Source organism: Marmota flaviventris, chromosome 6 (assembly GCF_047511675.1).
Source record: "Marmota flaviventris isolate mMarFla1 chromosome 6, mMarFla1.hap1, whole genome shotgun sequence".
In the NCBI taxonomy this organism is placed as follows: Eukaryota; Metazoa; Chordata; class Mammalia; order Rodentia; family Sciuridae; genus Marmota; species Marmota flaviventris.
In genome coordinates this window covers 52,409,913-52,429,838 of record NC_092503.1, presented here as the reverse complement: position 1 = coordinate 52,429,838, position 19,926 = coordinate 52,409,913, and the positions used below count along the sequence as shown (strand labels likewise).

The following is a 19,926-nucleotide window of genomic DNA, read 5'->3' as shown; positions in this document are numbered from 1 at the left end:
ATACCTGCATTCAATTCCTACTACAAAAAGAAAAAAAGGAAACACGGAAAAAGAAAAGAAAGAAAAAAAAAAAAGAAATGAGGATAAGGACTAGGGTAGCAGGAAGTGGGAGTTGAAAGCAGGGTGAAAAGATATTTCTGAAGGAAAGTGAGAAGGATTTAATGACCAAAGGGATGAAGTTGGAGAGCTAGGTTGCAAGGAATGGCAAGATTAAGGTTTTTAGTCTTGGAACCTAAGAGGATGAACAAGTAATTGGGTGGAAAATGATTTTGTCAGAGAGATGTTAAGGAAATCTTTTACATCACACTTTCATACTGCAGTTACAGAGCCGAAACACAAAGCTGGAGTGAGATGCAGATAGGGGTCTCCTGAAGAAGAAGACAAGACCTGTACACCTGGGTGGGTGGTACACACCTGTAATCCCAGGATATTCAGCTACTCCAGAGTCTGAGGCAAGAGGATTTGAAGTTTGAGGCCAGCCTAGGCAACTTATGAAGATCCTATCTCAAAATAAAAAAATAAAAAGGGTTGAGGACGGCTGGGGTCGTGGCTCAGTGATAGAGTGCTCACCTAGCATGCATGAGGCACTGGGTTCCATCCTCAGCACCACATAAAAGTAAAATAAAGATATTGTCTCAACCTATAACTAAAAAATATTTTTTTAAATAAAAGGGTTAGGGATGTGGCTCAGTGGTGGAGCACCCCTGGGTTAAATTCTCAGTACAAGAAATGAATAAATAAATAGATAGATAAGTAAATAAATAAATAAAATAATATAAAGGGCCATGGATTTAGCTCAGTGATAAGGAGCTTGCCTAACTTGTGGGAGGTCCTAGGTTTAATTCAAAGTATTGAAAGAAAAAAAAAAGAACATAAGGCCTTTTCTTCTCAGCTGATATAACATTCCTTGGCAATCCCACCAAACCATACCCTGATCTATTTCCTAGCAGTATCACCAGCAAGAATTGTGGCTTCTTGGGCTATCCTGTTCTGCCACTGATTGGCTGATTGACCTTGGGCAAGTTACTACTGACCAGTATGCCTTAATCTTCCTATCTATGAATGAAGCTAAATCAAAATTCAGAGTATTGTGAAAATTGAGATAGTAGGAGTGAAAGCTAACACACTAACACAAGGTTCAACAAATACTTATGGACTGAAGGATGAACCCTAGGACAAGAAACCTCAGATGTCCAAGGAGCAAGGGCAGGCATTTTGGGAAAGTTAATAAAAACAAGACTGCCGCAGTCTGGCTGGGCACAAATCAGAGCCACTGAAGCAGGATTTATTTATTTATTATTTCTGAACTCCACCAGCACACTCCACACACGCTCAGGGAACTCCCCCAAATGCCACAGGCTCCTCCAGGAACCAGCAACCAGAAATATCCCTCCTCCGGCACTTCCCCAACCAATGGAACTCTCCCAGAATCCCCTGGAGAGCTCAAGCAAACTCAACCGGAACTCCGCCAGAACTCAAAAGTCATCATCTTAATGGCTGGCTAGCTTCACCTCTCAACCACTACTTCTGGCAAAAATGCCATGCGTCATCCCAACTAGGCTGTGGCCCTCAACACAAAACCTTTGGGTTCCCTGCATCACCCAGGAGACCTGGGAAGTGGTTGAAGTCCCACTTTGTAGTTGTTGGTCTGAATTTTCTCAGTAAAGTTTGACCTCATCTTTTTTATTTTTAATTTTTTTAGTTTGCAAATCCCTTGTATTTCCAGCTGGTGAGAATTTGTTTATTTTTTGGTACTAAGGATTGAACCTAGGGATGCTCTACTGCTGAATTCCATCCCCAGATCATTTTACTTTTTAATTTTGAGAAAGTGTTTCTCTAAGTTGCTTAGGACCTTGTAAAGTTGCTTAGGCTGACTTCCAACATGCAGTCCTCCTGCCTCAGCCTCCCGAGTCGCTGGGAATACAGACCAGAGCCACTGTGCCGGGCTGAGATATTATTTTTGAGAGCTGAGGTTACCTTTAGAGGTAAAACGAAAGCAAGTTACAGAAACGGAACACAATTAAATTCATTTTTCTCCTCTTCTAGAAATTACATTTTGATTAGTTTGAACTTAAGCTAAATTATAAGTCACTGTCATTTGACATTCCAGCTGTCCATTTGGTCAAACTGCACTTTCACTCTTAGAGGTTTAAGGGCTGCCAACTGCAAGGAATCCTTCATGTTAAGGTCTAATTCCAGAAATTCGAGTAGTCCTCACTTGGCATAAGCACGCGTGGTGGTGGTGATTTAGCTGAATAAGGTCAACATCTGCTGGTCTTGAACAAGAAATGTCTTCATTGTTTCCTGCTTCAACGATCCTCTCCCAAACTTGCTCATCACACCAGCATTTGGACCTCCTTGGTATTCTTGCTCCAGGTCTGCCTTTGGTGGGACTACTTTTAATTTTTCCGGACTCTTTAATGCTCATATATTTGGTGTGTTCCATTTCACACGGAATGCTCCTAATTTTAGCAGCAGTGAGAAACTGGTATGCTCCCCTATTTACCAGATGTGTCACACACACTGCTTACTATTTGGCACTACGGACTTGTGTGCTTGGATGTGAAATCCTTTCACTTGCCTGGATGTGCACGTGCTGGACGTGGAGACGCTTTTGTCCCCCCAGGCCAGCCCGAGATCCGGGAGAAGAGCGCCCGCTGGCTGGCGGGCGCTCGGGTGGGCGCCAGCGAAGGCCGCGGCCAGGAGAGCTGAGGCGCGGGGACCGGCTCAGTCCCATCGCCGGGGAGCCTGGGAGCCTCAGAGCCGCGGGAGTCCCCAGGACCCGCATCTTCCCTCCGGATTCGTCTGTTCCGAGGCTGCAGTTTCAGCTCTCTCCGCCACGGGGCGCTGAGTGAGTTCAGCAAAGGCAGCAGCTGAAGCCGGTCGGGGATGACCCGTCTTCCAGGTAAACACGACACCTCGGGTCATGGCACGATCCCGGTTGGCTAGAAGCCTCGTTTCTGCCACTTGATCCGCCCAGAATTGTGCAAGATGGAGAGCCTAGGTTGGAACAGAGGCGCGTTCCAAAGTCCGACTTCCTCATACCTTAAATTGAGAAGGATCCTCGCGGGTGGGGGCCCAAGCAGGGACCTTCTGGCCAGGAGGGACGACAGCGCAGAGCTCCAAGGATCCGCCACAAAGATCGGTGACAGCGAGACCACGTCTCCGGAGCCGCCAAGCTGGAGCTGAGACAGGAGCTGCGTGGTGCCGGGGCTGCGGCTGCGGGGCAGCGGCTCCTCCAGGCCGAGGGCCCCGCGAACGATGAAGTGGAGACGGTGGCGGTCCCCCGGCCAAGCGCCCAGGCCCCGCGCGTGCTGCGCTGGTTCACCACCGCGATCCTGTATGCGGCCTTCTTGGGGCTGGTGAGAGCTGGGGCCGCGACTTCCCATTTGAAGTCTGTCCTTCGTTCCCTGCGTATTGTGTAACTCGGGGAACATTTGAGGGCACGGTTCTAACTTGTGGAAGGTTATTGTCAAATGGCGAAGTAGATTTTTCCTAACATGTTTTCAACCGCAGCAAATCTTCCTGGTCTCCTCGTTGCGATGGGAAGCCGCAAAAGGGATTGCACAGGTCTTTAGCCACTGGCATCCACATCTGGAATTATGACACAGAAAAACTGCTTTTCTGGGAGTTCCTGTCCTGATGGCTTGACCAAATTCAGCCAACCGCTTAGTTTTGCAGATAGGGAAGAGACCCAGGGAGGAAAATGACTTTCATGAACGCACAGCTGATTAAACGGCAGAGTTGGAAATATTGCTTACTCTGGCCTTAGTCATATTTAAAATCAAGCTCTCAGATCCCTAAATGCTTTACTTAGAGCAAAGTGCAGGCTAGAAGCCCCTTTTGTTAAACTTCTGGGCTGCCCTTCATTCACCATTTTTTGGAAACGTTCTTCTTATCCATCCTGGGGAAATAGAGGTTGAGCCCCCTGAGGAGAGCCACTTGCAGCATCTCAGTATCTTAGAGACACTGAGCCACAATTATGTGTTAGAGTTTTGTTTTGTTTTGTTTTTAATTGGGATTGTAGGGGTGGGATGTGAGATATCACTGCAGATGCTTGGTGAGCCCTCATTGTGTGCCCAGTCTTGCAAATCTTTTGAAGGCGTGAAGTAATTTGATTACAGCCAGTGATCTGGCTTTTCTCTATGTACTAGGTACTTGCTTTGCACTTGTGCTTACCTGGTTCTTAGTCTTGGACTGCTCCTTGCTCAGACAATGGGCACACTCTGAGTTTAGAGCAGAACAGTGCAATTAGAGTCAAGTATTCTTGAAATGTAGATAAATTAGAAAGATTTTTTTTTTTTTATTAACGGGTCCAAGGAATTTCTTCTGAAAGCTAACAGTTGTAAAAAAAAAAAAAGACAAGGTTAGACAATTTAATCAATTTAATTTTAGTTTCTTTGCATAGAGGAATGATTCAGAAACCTGGCAGCACCTGAACCAATAAAGGTTCAAAAAGCTCCACCCAGGAGGGTGGGCAGGCAGTATTTATTGACAGAACAAGAAAGTGACATATAGAAATAACTTGAATGATTACAGCTCATTTACCCTGGGTACACATTTCTGAGCTGTTTGCAGTATGTGACGCGCTAACCCTTGACTGCTCAGCAACTTATTCCAAGAATATACTCTCAGGTGCAGTTTGATGACATATTAATGTATATTCAGGTTCCCCACATACACAGGCAGCTTTAGGCCCAACATGACAATTCTAACCTTCTGGTCAGCTACTCAATTTTGAGAAATTGACTGAAACCTTGAGCACTGACAGTATTTTCCGCCAACACAATTGACAAGTTTGGCATAATTATGGAATTCATAATATACACTGGCAAATAAGTTGGATGAGTATGCCTTCTTGGTGTTTTTCTTGCCAGTTTGATATACAAAGAATGGCTACATAGAAACATTTGTGACTCTTGAGGGGATACAATACATTAGAGAGACATGATTGCTATCAGGAGGATAATACCAAAAAACTAAAGTACATTCCTTAACCAAAATCAGAGACTCCAAAGGTCACATAATGAAGAGAATTCAATGAAATCCAGTTGGTCATAGTCTCTGGAACATGATGTTGATTAAGGAGCAATAAATGGGCTGATATATAGCGATATCTGTTTTTGTAGTTGGCCTGGTACCAAAGTCATAGGGACCTGGAGACCAACTAAACATGAAGTTTGGAAAAACCTGGAACAGCCAAGCTTGCCATCCTCCATTCCATTCAAGTTGTCAGCAAGCCAACTGTTAGCAGCTCTCAAATGCATTGTGTTTCTTTCTCTGAGAAATTTTCTTAATGTATGCAACAGCAGTATGTAGAGAAGCAGCAGTATCATCAGCCAGACTGTGTGTGTGTGTGTGTGTGTGTGTGCATGCGTGCTGTGCATGGAACCCAGGGCCTCATGCATGCTAAACACATGCTCTAGCAACTGAGCTACACCACCAGCTGATTAGCCATCTTTTAAATTGCTCTTTTTGTATTTATGAAATCAAGGGAACATTAAGCATAACATCCAGTTTTGTTTAGCACTACATACAAGCCCACTACATGAGCAGTGAGGACATCTAAAACCAAATGTTGTTTCACTAAATGTTGTTGTTGAACATGAATATTCTCAGACTAGTCAGTTTTTAATCCCCATGAGGTCTGATCAGCTACAAGATCCACTATTGCCCCAATTTACTAAGTTAGCTTCAAATTTCATATAATTGGTACCCACTCTTGCCCAAAGTAAAACCCCAAGAACCCTGCTAGAGACTTTCCTCAAAGGAAACTGACTTATTTTTATTTTCTCAAGGTTGGTACTAATTTTAGATATTGACCTCTTTGACCTCTGATTATGGGAGGTACCAGAACTCTCAGGGAAAACTCTTTTAAGTGTTTTTTGTTTTGTTTTTCTTTTTTTGCAGTGCTGGGGATAGAAACAATGGCCTCACACATAGTAGATAAGCACTCTACCACTGAGCTACATCCCCAGCCCAGAGAAAGCTCCTGAGAAGGCAGGAGTGAGCAGGTGAAAGAGCAAGATCTGAACCAGGGTAGATGCAGAACAGAGTAGACAGATTATCTACAGACCCCGTAAAGTCCCTTAGAAGCTGGAAAAGAGTGCCATCTAGTGGCTTTTGTGCAGAGGTCAGTTAAATTTATTCATCATAAATCTGCAGAGTTATGAACAAGGTCCGGTGGGAAACTTATTTTTTTGTGATTCTTTTATATCATGTTGGAAGGGTATATAATCTTGTTTATTGGAAAGGGACATTACTGGATTTAATGTGACATCATACAAGTATTTGTAGCTACTCAGGTAATCCTTGGATCTTGTGCATGCAATATCTGGAATCACAATTCACCTTTTGCAGACATTACTCAGCTTGTACCCACCTAGTTAATTCCCAGCTCTATAGACACACAACTTTTTAAAAGATTTTTTATAGTTGTAGATGGACAACATTCTTTTATTTTATTTGTTTATTTTTATGTGGTGCTAAAGATCAAACCCAGAGCCTCACACATGCTAGGCAAGCACTCTGCCACTGAGCCACAGCCCTAGTCCAGAGACACATAACTTTTGCAGATATCACTTACAGGTTTTCTATATTTGGAGGTGATTAGGTTATTAATTGGTAGTATCAGGGTCCTATTTCAAGCAAATATAGGAAAGCAAGGAACAGTCATGTTTAGAATATCAAGAAGCACTTCCACTCTTCCTTTGGGGTTTCAAGGTAAGTCACTGGGAACATGGGGCAACATTGGCATAAGTGGAATTATTTTCTGACTTGGGGGCACCAGCCCACAATCCAAATAATTTCTCTGATTTTTTGCTAGAGCATTAGCCTTTGCTAAAGCCATCCACAGATTCGGGTCCCATGTATTTTTCTGTAAGCAAAGGGATGGGATTAGTAATGGAGGTGAAAAGGGGAAAAAATACATATATATATAAGGCTTTCAGGATGGTGGATCCCTGATTTTGGGAAAGCTGTCCACATATAGGATGCTCTCAGCTTCTGGGGAGAAACTTTCCTGCTCAGCTTTACCTTAAGGTCCCCAACAGGTGTATACTATGAGGAATCTATAAGGGCCCCTTTTAGTTGAGAGAGGCAGATTCAAGATTCATGGCCTTGAAATTTTGATGCAGAGAGAACCTGACATGGTCCCTTCCAACAGAGACAAGCACAGTAAATTTCTGGTATCGTTTCCAAAAGACCCACTCTCTAAGTTTTAGATCATGAAAGTGTTGGTTGTCATCAGTTGGTGGGACATAAAGAGTATTTTTACTTGGTGGGAAATATGCTTTAATATAATGCATTAAAGCCTTGCCCTATTGAGTCGCGTCAGTTTAGAGAGCGGAGATACAATTATTGGGGGCATAGGTCTTCCAATAACTATTTCACAAGGAGTCAATCTTCTCACCAGAGGGAGTAAATCTGACTGCCATCAGCTGGTAATACCTTTGATTAAAGGCACTTGAGTTTGTCACAGTTAACTTGATACCATTGTGTTTGTAGTACCCCCCTTTTTTAAACTTTTTTTTTTTTTTGGTACTAGGGATTGAACCTAAGGACATTTTACCACTGAGCCATATCCCCAGCCCTTTTTAGTTTTTATTTTGAGGCAGGGCTTGCTAAGTTGCTTAGGGCCTCATTAAATTGCTGAGTCTAGCTTTGAACTTGGATCTTCCTGCCTCAGCCCGAGCCACTGGGATTATAGGTGTGAGCCAATGTGACTGGCACAGTTTTTTGTTTTGTTTTGTTTTTGTTTTGCAGTGATACAAGTACCTCTTTTGCTGGAAATTTTACTCCAGGAATGCCCCATATGGAAAACACATTTCCGTAGCTACTGTTATGGTCTAAGTCTTTCTGTGTGGGAAAGTTTCTATACAACCAGAAAATGTGTACTGAAGGTGGCAAGTGAATGAAATTCATCTTCAGGTGTTCAAATCATCCAGCAGCTGCTGGAGACCTATCTTTTGAGTTTTTTTTTTTTTTTTTTCATTGTCAACAGAATTTTGTTTCTGGCAAACTGAATATTGATTATAAGCTTATCATCCAATTGTAAAGTTACCCCTTTGATGTTTTTTCCCGATTTGAATCATTTTCTCTGTTCTATGATGAGTCTTAAGAGTACAGAGCTTTTAATCATGGAAGCTGTGAAGCCTCACTGAGGGCAAGGCAGTCATCCAAGTTCTCCATAGCATATGCGACTTATATCTTTTTTTTTTTTTTTCAACTGGGGATTGAACCGAGAGGCACTGTACTACTGAACTACATACCCACCCCTTTTATCTTTTATTTGGAGATAGGGTCTTGCTAATTTCCCAGGCTGACCTCAAACTTGTAATCCTGCTTCTGCCTTCCAAGTAGCTGGAATTATAGCCATGCTCCACTCACTGGGTAATTTGGTTAAATGAATGACTGTTGTGTAAAGCTGACTAAACATCAGCTTGATGTTTATAAGCCATTCAGTTTCTTCATTACAGTTCTTAGAATTCTTACTTCCTCCAGTGGAATTGTTATCAAAAACCTGTATATGACAGTCCTTTTCTTGAATGTCCTTCAACATCAAATTGATAAGGGCCCAGAAACATGCCAGATTAAACAATTAACTGTTTGTGAATGAAAAAGTTTTAAATAGCCATGATTATTATAATAGTGACACATTGATAAGAAAAATTTGTTTACAATATTTTTTTAAAAATATTTTTAGTTGCCAATGGATTTTTTACTTTGTTTATTAATACATTATTTTTAATGACACTGAGTCTTGCTATGTTGTCCATGCTGTCCCAAACTCTCGTGATTCTCCTGCCTTGGCCTTCAGAGTGGCTGGGACCACAGGTGCATTCCATAATTATGACTGATGGTATAATACTAGGACTATTTCTAGGAACTTCATAAGTTTCTGAAACATATTAATAACATCTCCTTACAAATATAACTCAAATAAATTTTAGCATTACTTACTAGGTGACAATGCTTCACTTATAATTTAATGCATCAAATAAGCCAAATTAGTTTATATCTCTTTTTGTAAAGAAAGCTGTCCTTTTGACAGCTCCAAGGGCTGGGAAAAACCTCAAACCTAATTCAAGATCAATAAAAAGACAATTTAGAATTATTTTAGAAAGTTCAAGAAAAACATGAAAGATTTAAGGCATTTCATCAAAATTAAACCACAAGTCATTTTATACTGTAGTCATTAATTTAACCAAAGAGATGCTAACACTTCAAAGGTACATACCAAAAATAACATAATTTTAGTTAACTCTTTTAAGAGAGAGGGCTAGGATTCTGTGAGTGATCAAAAACTTGTAAAGACAACATGAAGCACAGGAATCTTGGTAAGATTCAATTGTCGTTTTCTAGGCCACAACCTCAAACGTGCTTAATAACTGACCGAAACTCTAGGAAAACTTTGTTGTTTTAACAGAGAGAACCAAAATCTTGGTTTGCCATGTACTTTAAACTTTTTTTTTTTTTTTTTTTTTTTTAGTTGTAGATGGACACAATCCCTTTCATTTTATTTATTTATTTTTATGTGGTGCTGAGGATCAAACCCAGGGTCTCACACATGCTAGGCAAGCACTCTACTACTGAGCTATTACCCCAGCCCATGCTATATACTTTAGACATTAATGCTCCATTTTCAGTAAAACTTCTAAGTAATTTCCTTCTAATCATAACCACTTTGGTCACATGCAAAATTCTTTTCACAAGATTTATCTTCCACAAACCTACAACTTCCTTATCCATTCAGCTTTTGTCTTGTAGTTTTCATCTTATAATTTTAGAGTAAGTCATTCTACTTTATGACAAAAATTATTTTTCCTCTCAATAAAACAAAATATCTTCATACTACAGCTTTTCCTTACCAAAAAAAAAAAGCATATTTTATCTCCTATACAATTGCAAACAGGGTTTCCCCCTTCTTATTTGTATGAATTTTAGTTTCCTATATTAATTGGAATTCTTAACCTTTAGTTACCTTAATTTGCAGTGAACACGAGGAAGCAAGCCATTGTGAATGGCACACCATCCATGTGTAGACTGGCAAATCTATGAATCATGACTTCTAGAAGCATGTGTTCTCTCAAAGTATAACTTGTCAGTGTGGCACAGAACATGTTTACTAACAATTCCAAATATCTTCAGTCTCTCTGTCACAAGAAACTGTACAGGAGGCAAACTTTTAGTGCTACTCCCTTAGGTTTTGTTAGTTTTTTGCTAGCCTTAACAACTAAATTATTATTTATAAAGATTCCCCTCAGCCCCAGCTTTCCAATCTTGATAATACGAATTGGCTCAGGAAGAATATCTTTTACCTGGGTGTCTTATCTTACAGATATTTATTTCATTTATTTTTTAACAACTAAGTTTTAGTTCTTTATAAAAATGAGATGTTAAACAGTTAACCATGATAAATTATTTTTCTTGCTAACAAATTTTGTGCTATAGGGATAACATAAGGTTGATGCATCCTATTGATTTTTTAGTGTTTTGAATTCTTTCTTATGACTCTCTCAAGTGAAAAATTTCATCTAGGTAGAAACTTTCCCAATGTGGCCAATATAACTCTACGGTGTTCTTAGTAAATTTCACTCATTTTATCCAAAAATACACAGCTGTGAGCCCATATTTTTTTTAAATAAAGTTAGTGGGTATCCCAGGAAGTAGACTCCTTGACTCCTGGAATCCCAGACTCTTTAGATTTGGAGAAACCCATTTTCAGAAGGTAACTACTGGAAGCCTCTAACTGGATATAGTCCAGTGAATTATCAGATTCAATGTGGCCATGGACTCTTTTCCATTAAAAAAAAAAAGCTCAAATATAGTTAGAAAGCTTTTTACTCAAATTATTGGAGCTCAACTTGAAAAGAAAACTTGCTAGTGACCTCAGTCACTCAATGAAATCAATGGGTACAAGAGACCTTTAATTGTAAATTTCTTTGACTCTCAGTGTTCCTGGAGGTTACTGGAATATTTCATATTCCACATCTGATGCCTACCAGTTAAAAGAAAAATTTATACAAATTAAATTTCACAGAGTTTATTTGAACAATGACAATATTCATAAACTGGGCAGCAATGTGAGCAATAAAAGGTTGAGACAATATCAACCAGCAATGTGGGCAGACAGTATTTATAGTAAGAAAAAGGAAGTTATACTACACAAGTTGTAGTTTTGCATTTGCCTCATTTGGGCAATCTGAGCAGTGTACAGCCTATGATTGGCTGATATAATTGGTCAAAATGTGGGCATTAGTTATAAGAATGTACTCTTAGATTATAGTTTTTTTGACATATTAGGCTACAATCTGTAACACACGGTGGCTGGTTTACGTCAAATTTAATTTTTCATAATATATTGTTTTTGAGTAAAAGTTTATTATTAAAATAATTCTGTTATTAGTATGTAAAAATTTCTCAGAAAGCTTGACAGGGTATATTCCTCATGGCTGGGGATTTCTTTGAAGAAAATTATAGATTAAAAAATATATTAGTTATCCTCTGCTAATTGTCTGTCATTGAGTGGAGGGCCCCTATATGCACTGTAAATATTGCTATTTTAACAATATCAAAAATAGAATGTTTTTATAATTTGAATTTTTAACATCTAAACTTTCATGTTGGTGCATGTAGTATATTTTAAAACATAGACAATTGTTTCAAGAATAGATTTCATCTTACATTTTATCCCTTTCTTTCTTCCATCCTTCCTTCCTTCCTTACCTCCTTCCCTCGCAGTGCTAGAGATCAAATCCTGGGCTTTGTGCATGCTCAGCAAGCACTCTACCACTGAGTTCATCCCTAGATCCTATTAACTCTTAATACACAATAGTCTTTTAGGGCATTATTCAAATAGGAAACATTGCAATAACAACAACAAACAAACAAACAAACAAAAAAACCCCCAAAGAGTTACAGACTTTTTTAAATTGAGAGTTTTGAAAAGAAAATATAGTAGCTATCTATCACTCTAATAAGATTCTATTGTCATTGTACATTTTTTCCCTACTGTGGACTTTCAAGTAGTTTTCTGTATTGCATTGTATCCTCCTCCCCACTTTTAAATTCATACAAATTAAAAACATATTTTCTTTGTAAGGAAAAACTGATTGTCTTTATAAATTTCAGGGAATGACTATTGCTATACTGGGACCCACGTTTCAAGATTTGGCAAGAAATGTGAACCGAAATATCAGCAGTCTTTCTGAAATATTTGTGGGTCGTGCTTTTGGATATTTGAGTGGCTCTGTGGTTGGTGGCATTCTTTTTGACTGTATGAATCATTTTTTACTTTTGGGTAAGTAGACACCGATTTTCATTTCTTTGTGATTTTCAAAGAATATTCAACTTGCCTTTAAGTATGAAAACGGTAGCCTGCAGAGAGGTTGACAACCGAAATGGGTGGTGTTTTGGTGTCCTCCATGGAAGCTGGGTTTCCATGGTCCTGCTCTGACCTTGGCAGTTCAGGGGAATCTGTGCTGGGCCCTCTGGAAACTCAGATCAGCCCCAGGTGTGTGTGTGTGTGTGTGTGTGTGTGTGTGTGTGTTAGCAGTGCTTAGACTTCCTGACCTTGACTGTAATTTAGGCATCCCTCCAGGGTCACCCAATGATTGTCCAAAAGGCTCTGCTCATCAGGGTGTAGGGCAGCTCTCCCAGGGCCACAGAGCTCAGAAGGGGCTCCTGGAATCTGCCCTGGCTCTATGGAGTCTGGGTTGGAAGTGAAGGGGCAGGAGATGGAGAATGAACTGAGGTAGGCTACGTTTTTGTCGCTACTGCCCCATGTCAGTGATGACCCCAGACTGTCCTTCCTCACCAGGAAATAGATGGCAAAGCTTTAATATACTCTGCTTTAAATAATATTTAAAGAAAATTTATTATGATAAGGCTCTTTTGGAAGCAAGGAGAATAATTTATTACAGATGAATAAATAAATAATTTCTCTTATTTCCAAAGTGGTGGGTATGTGCGCACACACTTAATTGTTTTTGATTCTTTGTGGTCCTGGGGAGTGAACCCAGTGCCTCTCAAATGCCATGTATGCATTCCACCAGTAACCTATATGCCAGCCCAAATATATATGTCTTGTATTTCCTTCCCTACTCCCTAAACTAATTTATTTAAAGTTTTTTTTACAAGTTACTATACTGATTACATTTCTTTTTTTGTTTGTTTGTTTTTGGTACCAGGAACGGAACCCAGGGGCACTTAACCACTGAGCCACATCCCTAGCCCCTGTTTATATTTAATTAGAGACAGGTCTTACTGAGTTACTTAAGGGCTTGCTAAATTGCCGAGGCTGGCTTTGAACTCACTACCCTCCTGCTCAGTTTCCTTTCACTGGTATTACAGTCATGCACCACCGCACACAAGTCTGATTGCATTTTTTTTGCCTTTTAAATTTGTTACCTCCTATTTCAAACTCCCTTTCAGTTCTTCAGTGTGAAACATTTAAGAACTCTGCATGACTTCTGTGTATGTGTGTTTAATTAGAGCATTATAGTCAAACACGGTAATTTAGTTCATTTTTCCAAAATCATACATGCATAGAATTTGATTTATTCTATTTCAGTTCCCATTTTCCCCTTCCTTCCTCTATTCTCCTTCCTCTACTCTTCTGATCTTCCTTTTCCTCATATTGTTTTTTCTATGTATACATAAAGGTGTATATTTATATACGCAGGTAATGTGATTTTTATTAAATTCATTCTGCTTTTCCTCCCCCTTTCTGTCCCTTCTCCGTTTTCAATCTCCTTCCTCTACTTCACTGATCTTCCCTGTATCTTTTTGGTATCCGATCCCCCACCCTTTTCACCCTTATTTTGCTCTAGCTTCCACATATGAAAGAAAATATTTAACCACCCTTATTTTGCTCTAGCTTCCACATATGAAAGAAAATATTTAACCCTTGAGTTTCTAATGGCTCCTATTTTTTGTAGCTGACTTTATTACTTTCTCTTCAGGGATGTCACTGGTGGCCACCACAGTGGGTCTTTATATTATTCCTTTTTGCAAGACAGCCGTGTTACTGATTGTCATGATGTCTGTTTTCGGCGTCTCATTTGGCATGCTGGATACAGGTTAGTGAGGCCTTCAGTATCATCTCTGGGATTGGGATACTACTGCTAGGAGGAGTAGAGCAGATAGTATTAAACTGTCCCTTGAAATGCTCTTGAAACGACACGGACTTACTGAGTGAACTGTGGGTTCTCCCCATCAGAACCACCCTTTCTCTTCTTTCCAGTTAGGGCTCAGATTTTTGAGCAGCCAACTCTAAAGTGAAACATAAAGAATTTTGTTTTATGAGAGATTGTTGAATTATAGTATCCAAACAGGGAAGAAACCCCTCCTATGGCTAATTGTATTAAAGGTGAGGAGGTTTTCATGTCATGATGAAATATGACCATTTTAGCATAAGAGGAATTGATGGTTAATAGGATAAAACATGTGGAACCATTATTAGACTGAAGAAGCACCAAGGCAACCTCCAATTTAAAATGCACCCTGGCTTTTGAGCACAGAGAAACCTGTAGCATGTGCCATTTTTCTTATTTTTCCTTCCTGTGACTTTTCTCAGAAGTCCCCGTTCTCTCACAGTAAAGCTTTTGCATCTGTAATTATGTCTTTGAAAACCTGCTAAATAACATACAGGATACTTATTTAGCATCAAATCCAACTTTCTATGCCTCCCTTCCCTGCTTTAGTATTATTGATTGAATGTGTAAATGTTTTATTCTTCAGGCTTTGGTTGTAAAATTACAATATAGAATCATATTTTTATTGAAAATATCTGATTAAAAAAAAAAAAAAAGACAGCCGAAGACTTGATGCTTCCGGCCTTTCACCTTGCAGGTGTTCAGACAGGGTGAGTGCAGATGCTGAAAGTTTTCTTGTTCCCTGTAATGGGCACACCAGAGTTCTGGAGTATTCCATTCCTCATTTGCCTCTGGTTAATAGGTTAATAATGTTCTTGAGGTGGCTACCAATTCCAAGAAAAGAAAGCTTCAGTAATTTGACTAATATATGATAAGATTTGCCTAATATATATATATATGTTTATACTACTTAGAAATACAAGGGCTATAACTATTACTTCCCAATATGGTGTTAGCACTGTTTTATAAAAACTCTTTACTCATGTTCCGGGCAATGAGATGAAGTGGTTTACCAGTTTGTAGAATTCCAAGTATGCAGATGACAGTTATAAGCTCTCTGGTGGTAGTGGGTGAGAGTTCCTTAACCAGAGATCTGACTCAGGTGCAATATTTGATGATAACTTTGTTACAATATGCATGCCATGAAATACAGATTCATCCTCAAATAGTAATGACCTATTTTTTAATGGGGTAATTGTGTTTAACATAAATCATTTACCCATCTTTCGTTGGCAGGTGGTAATGTCCTCATCTTGGATATTTGGGGGCATGAAGGAGCCCCACACATGCAGGCCTTACACTTCAGTTTTGCCTTGGGTGCCTTTCTGGCTCCAATTCTGGCTAAATTGGCACTGGAAACCCCAGTGTCTGCTGAAAACCACACAGAGCCTGCCTTTCAGCCTCCAGCCACCAACGGATCATCTGAAGCTGACTCAGCGCCTCTGTTTGGATTGCCTGATGACATGAATCTATTCTGGGCTTATGCTTTTATCGGCACTTATATTTTCATAGTGTCTGTCTTCCTGTTTGCTCTGTTTTTCAAGAAAAGCTCAAGGCAGGAAAAATCAAAACCATCTGCTCAGGGATATCGAAGAGCTGAATATCACAAGACCCTTCTCTGCCTCCTTTTCTTGTTCTTCTTTTTTTATGTTGGAGCAGAGGTAACATATGGCTCTTACGTTTTCTCCTTTGCCACCACTCATGCTGGCATGGAAGAACATGAAGCAGCTGGGTTGAACTCCATCTTCTGGGGGACCTTTGCAGCCTGCAGGGGCCTGGCGATCTTCTTTGCTGCCTGTCTACAGCCGGGCACCATGATTGTGTTGAGCAACATTGGCAGCCTGGTTTCATCTTTATTTCTGGTGCTTTTCAACAAGAGTCCACTCTGTCTCTGGATTGCCACTTCGGTGTATGGGGCCTCAATGGCAACCACGTTTCCCAGTGGTGTTTCCTGGATTGAGCAGTACACGACCATAAGTGGGAAATCTGCAGCCTTTTTTGTAATTGGTGGTGCCCTGGGAGAAATGGCTATTCCTGCAGTAATTGGAATTATTCAGGGACAATACCCAGATTTTCCCATAGTTCTGTACACCTGTTTGGGGTCAGCAATATCCACTGCTGTTATATTTCCTGTGATGTATAAATTAGCCACCTTGCCTCTGGATCACCAGCGAAAAGCAAATCGAAACAGTGAGTAGCTAAAAGCTTTGCCCTTTATTTCTGGGATATGAGGAAGCAAATGAAGGGGATGTCAGCAAAATGGAATGAAATAGATTTTGAAGCGGTGGAAATGAATGATACAATGAGGCATATTGTCATAGAGATATCTAAAAATAGTTTAATGGAACCCACAGCTGAAGACTCTGACTCCTCTCAAATAAGGTAATGTTTGACTCTTCTTCAGTTAATATTGGTGATTCCCCTATGAAGCATATTGTCCAAAAACTGGACGAAAGAGACTAACGCTAAGAGAAGATGGATAATTTACTGACTTCCTTGAATAATCTCCAGTTCTAAAGAAGGCAGAGCAGCATTAGAAGCTCTGGGCATGCTTTGGGCATCAAAGTTTCCAGATCCATTTATAGCAAATGCTAAAAGGTGTTGAAATAGTATCTTCATTCCCAGACTGTTTCACAAACTGTCATTTAACATCGTGACAAATTTTCATTGATGGTTTTTTGAAGATTCTATTTTATAATCAATGCCTTTGATTCAATGATGTATAGTAATTCATTCAATTATGGATATTATACTATATTCACTGATGTCTTAAAAGTTATTTTATAAGCTAATTTAGTCTCTAGTGATGTACAAATGGGATTTGGAGATACTATGTTCTGATATTAGAAGCTATTTGAGTTAGTATATTAATAGCAGAGGCGTAGATAGGTCTTTTGAGGCCCCTGGCCTACCTCAGTAACAGAGGCTGGGTCTAGGTCTTTCTGTTTCAAGACTTGACTCTCACTGGGTTTGGCTGATAATCTCATATTAAGTACTGTGAACCAGGCTAGAAGTTCAGGGTTTGGAATTCTTGTGTCACCCACCCAGGGCTGATCCTCCCTGAGTTTGAAATACCTAGGAAACCCAAGTAAAGAAAGATGAGGTGACTTGGTGGCCCAGGCATCAGGGATGAAAAAGGGAACTTCATATAAGTAGGGCCAAACTGCTGTGGCTATCCTTCAATAAATGACTAGAATTGATGAGAGATTTTGTTTACCTTTCCCAAGTTTTTATGCTGAGTGACCTCAAATTTTTACTGGGATACAGTATGTTTGCTATCTATTATCTAATTTCTATAAATTTGCTTTTGAAAAAAAATTTTGGTTTGTCTTACTGACATATGCCACATTTTTTGGCCCCTGCCCATTTGCTTTGCATACCCATCACATTATTTAGGTTTCTGTTAAGAACCTAACAATGTGGAGAGGGCTGGTGGATAAATTAACAAAAGAGAGACTGTTTCTCTTTCTATACTGTACTTTTTCCTTAGCCAAAGCTTGAAATTACCTCTGCTCCCTTTACTGCTCTTCCTTGGGCTGTTGGGCCTTAGGCAGCAGCAGTGGTCTGTCTGTAGGGAGGCTCCTTACTTCAGGGATTCCACTGTCAGCTTCTACTTCTAGAGAGTAGGAGATAGAGCCATGCTGGGCTCAGGGGTGCACGCCTGTAATCCCAGCAGCTTGGGAGGCTGAAGCAGAAGGATCACAAGTTCAAAGCCAGTCTCAGCAACTTATTGAGACCCTGTCTCAAAATAAAAAAAACTAAAAAGGGCTGGGGATGTGTCTGAGTGGCTAAGCACTCCTAGGTTCAATCCCCAATACCATTCAAAAAAAAAAAAAAAAAAGAAAAGAAAAGAAAGACAGAAAAACAAAAAAGAGTACACTTGGAACATCATGCAAATTCCATAAATTAAAAATGGAATGGCTTTTGTGTTATGTTTGCAACACTCCTAGATGAGGCTCTATTGCTGAAGCCAGATTTAAAGTTAGGTAGTCAGTGTAGTTAGGTAAATCGGGTGTAATATGGGTCTAATGCCGAGTGAAATCTAAAATGGAGGCCATGCTGGCAATGATTCCAGGAAACGCAGGACAACTCATGGAATGTTAATGAAGTCCCGAAAAGGCCCTAGGCCAAAGTCCACCTCAAAGAAATGTTAAATGAACAGCCCCCAGCAAAAAGGTGCTGACTCAGAAGTCCTTCCTGACCAGATTACTTCTTTGGCCCACCTGTGTCCCACCCCTCGGGCCTTCCAACCTACATTCCATCACCAAAACTATAAAAAGGGGAGACAACATCCCTTCCACGGATTCCACCTCTTGGGTCCCCTTCTTCCTCCGGGAGAAGTCTTTTCTGCTGTCCTTTAATAAACTTCTAATTTCTACTCTGACCTTGCCTCGGCGTGCTCTCTGGTGTTATTCTTCAACATTGGGGAAGCAAGGACTCGTCACCGGTCAACAGCGGTAACATATTGGAGGTCCCACCGAGATTCTACACCGAGGTAAGTGCACGCACCCCATGTCTGTTTGAGGTGCATCTTTCTCTTTCTTTCTGGAGGGTAAGGTGGGCACCCGACGGCTACTTAAAGGCAATTAGTGCAGCCGCCACTCTTCAAGACTCGGGTGAGAGGTTTCCCGGCCTAGGCAGCTCTCAATCACCTGTTCAATACAGAGCAGGCATGTTGGGTTCTGCCAAAGCCGCTTCCAACTTTTCTGTCTGGGCCTGGAGAGCAATTGGCGTGAGTACACAGTGTCCCGAATCCCGATCTGCCTCGGATGCGTGGAGGTGGAGGAAGGAGTTTGGAACAACTGCGGAATTCCGGTCTGGGCTACACTCAGATGATTCCTAAGGTTCCTTTCTCTTGAGCCCCCTCCCGACAGCCCTCAGGGGTATCTAGGGTGATCGGTAGATGAATGGCACTGAGGGAAAGCCCCAATCACATTTGCCTCCGTATGGGCCATGCAACACTCCCAACCTCGCATCCATTCCTCCTGGATGCTCCCCTTCCTTCGCAGGTCAGAAATGTTAGCAATTCAGGTTGTAGGACTGAGAGAAAGGCATGGGATAATTAGTAAGATCTGCCCAGGTTCCCTAAGGTGCATAGGTAACTTTCACTAGCCTGTTTTACCACCCAGTGTTTAAAATGTGCTGCGTTCCTTAAGCTGCTAATAGAGGCATTTTTAGAGTCAACTCCTCCGGTAATATGCTAGTCTACAGAGCAAAGGCGACAAAAGTGCATGATTTTCTTTTTCTGTGGGTTTTAGTGGCCGGGAGGATAAGCAGTAAGGCCCTTAAGTCTGAATCCTCCCAGGGTCTCTGGCACAGGGCAAACTGAGACCCCAGCAGTTTGCTAAAGGGGACCAGAAACCCCTTGGCAAAAGCAAGGTGAGAGACGGGTTTTCTGGACCGTTTAGGAGGCTCAAGCTTAGGGAGATCAACAGTTTTCTCCGGCGCGGGCGCCTGAGTTCTGTTTTTTTCTCTCCTTACTCAGATGAGAGCCTCACTCTCTAATACGTCAGGTACGCCACTTACCTGCGTATTGAAAAATTGGGATAAATTTGACCCTCAGACGCTCAAGAAAAAGCGCCTCATTTTCTTGGCCTGGCCTCAATACAAACTCTCTGATGGAGAAACCTGGCCACCAGAGGGAAATATCAATTTTAACACAATTTTACAGTTTGATAAAATTTACAAAAAAGGAAATGGTGTGAGGTGCTGTATGTTCAGATTTTCTTTGCTCTAAGGGAAAATCCTAAATTATGCCAACAGTGTAAAG

General features: G+C 40.7%; 1 protein-coding gene across 3 annotated transcripts; it reads left to right on the top strand.

Annotated features, from left to right (window-relative positions):
* Positions 1 to 2,848: 2,848 nt before the first annotated feature.
* LOC114086954 (sodium-dependent glucose transporter 1-like) lies at positions 2,849 to 18,604 on the top strand. Of its 3 annotated transcripts, XM_027928389.2 has the most exons (4): positions 2,849 to 3,362; positions 12,133 to 12,301; positions 13,965 to 14,081; positions 15,393 to 18,604. In XM_027928389.2, exons 2-4 carry the CDS (start codon positions 12,136 to 12,138, stop codon positions 16,352 to 16,354), a joined length of 1,245 nt encoding a protein of 414 aa, XP_027784190.2. In that variant the 5' UTR covers positions 2,849 to 3,362; positions 12,133 to 12,135; the 3' UTR covers positions 16,355 to 18,604. The 3 variants fall into 3 exon arrangements, with proteins under 3 accessions (XP_027784190.2, XP_071469223.1, XP_071469222.1); XM_071613122.1 differs by lacking the exon at positions 12,133 to 12,301; XM_071613121.1 differs by lacking the exons at positions 2,849 to 3,362; positions 12,133 to 12,301 and adding an exon at positions 5,274 to 6,723.
* The last annotated feature ends 1,322 nt before the right edge of the window (positions 18,605 to 19,926 follow it).

Coding starts and splice junctions, on each gene's coding strand:
- LOC114086954 (XM_027928389.2), top strand. CDS start 12,136: ATGACTATTGCTATACTGGGACCCACGTTTCAAGATTTGGCAAGAAAT. Junction 12,302..13,964: donor GAATCATTTTTTACTTTTGG/GTAAGTAGACAC, acceptor CTTTCTCTTCAG/GGATGTCACTGGTGGCCACC. Junction 14,082..15,392: donor ATTTGGCATGCTGGATACAG/GTTAGTGAGGCC, acceptor TTTCGTTGGCAG/GTGGTAATGTCCTCATCTTG.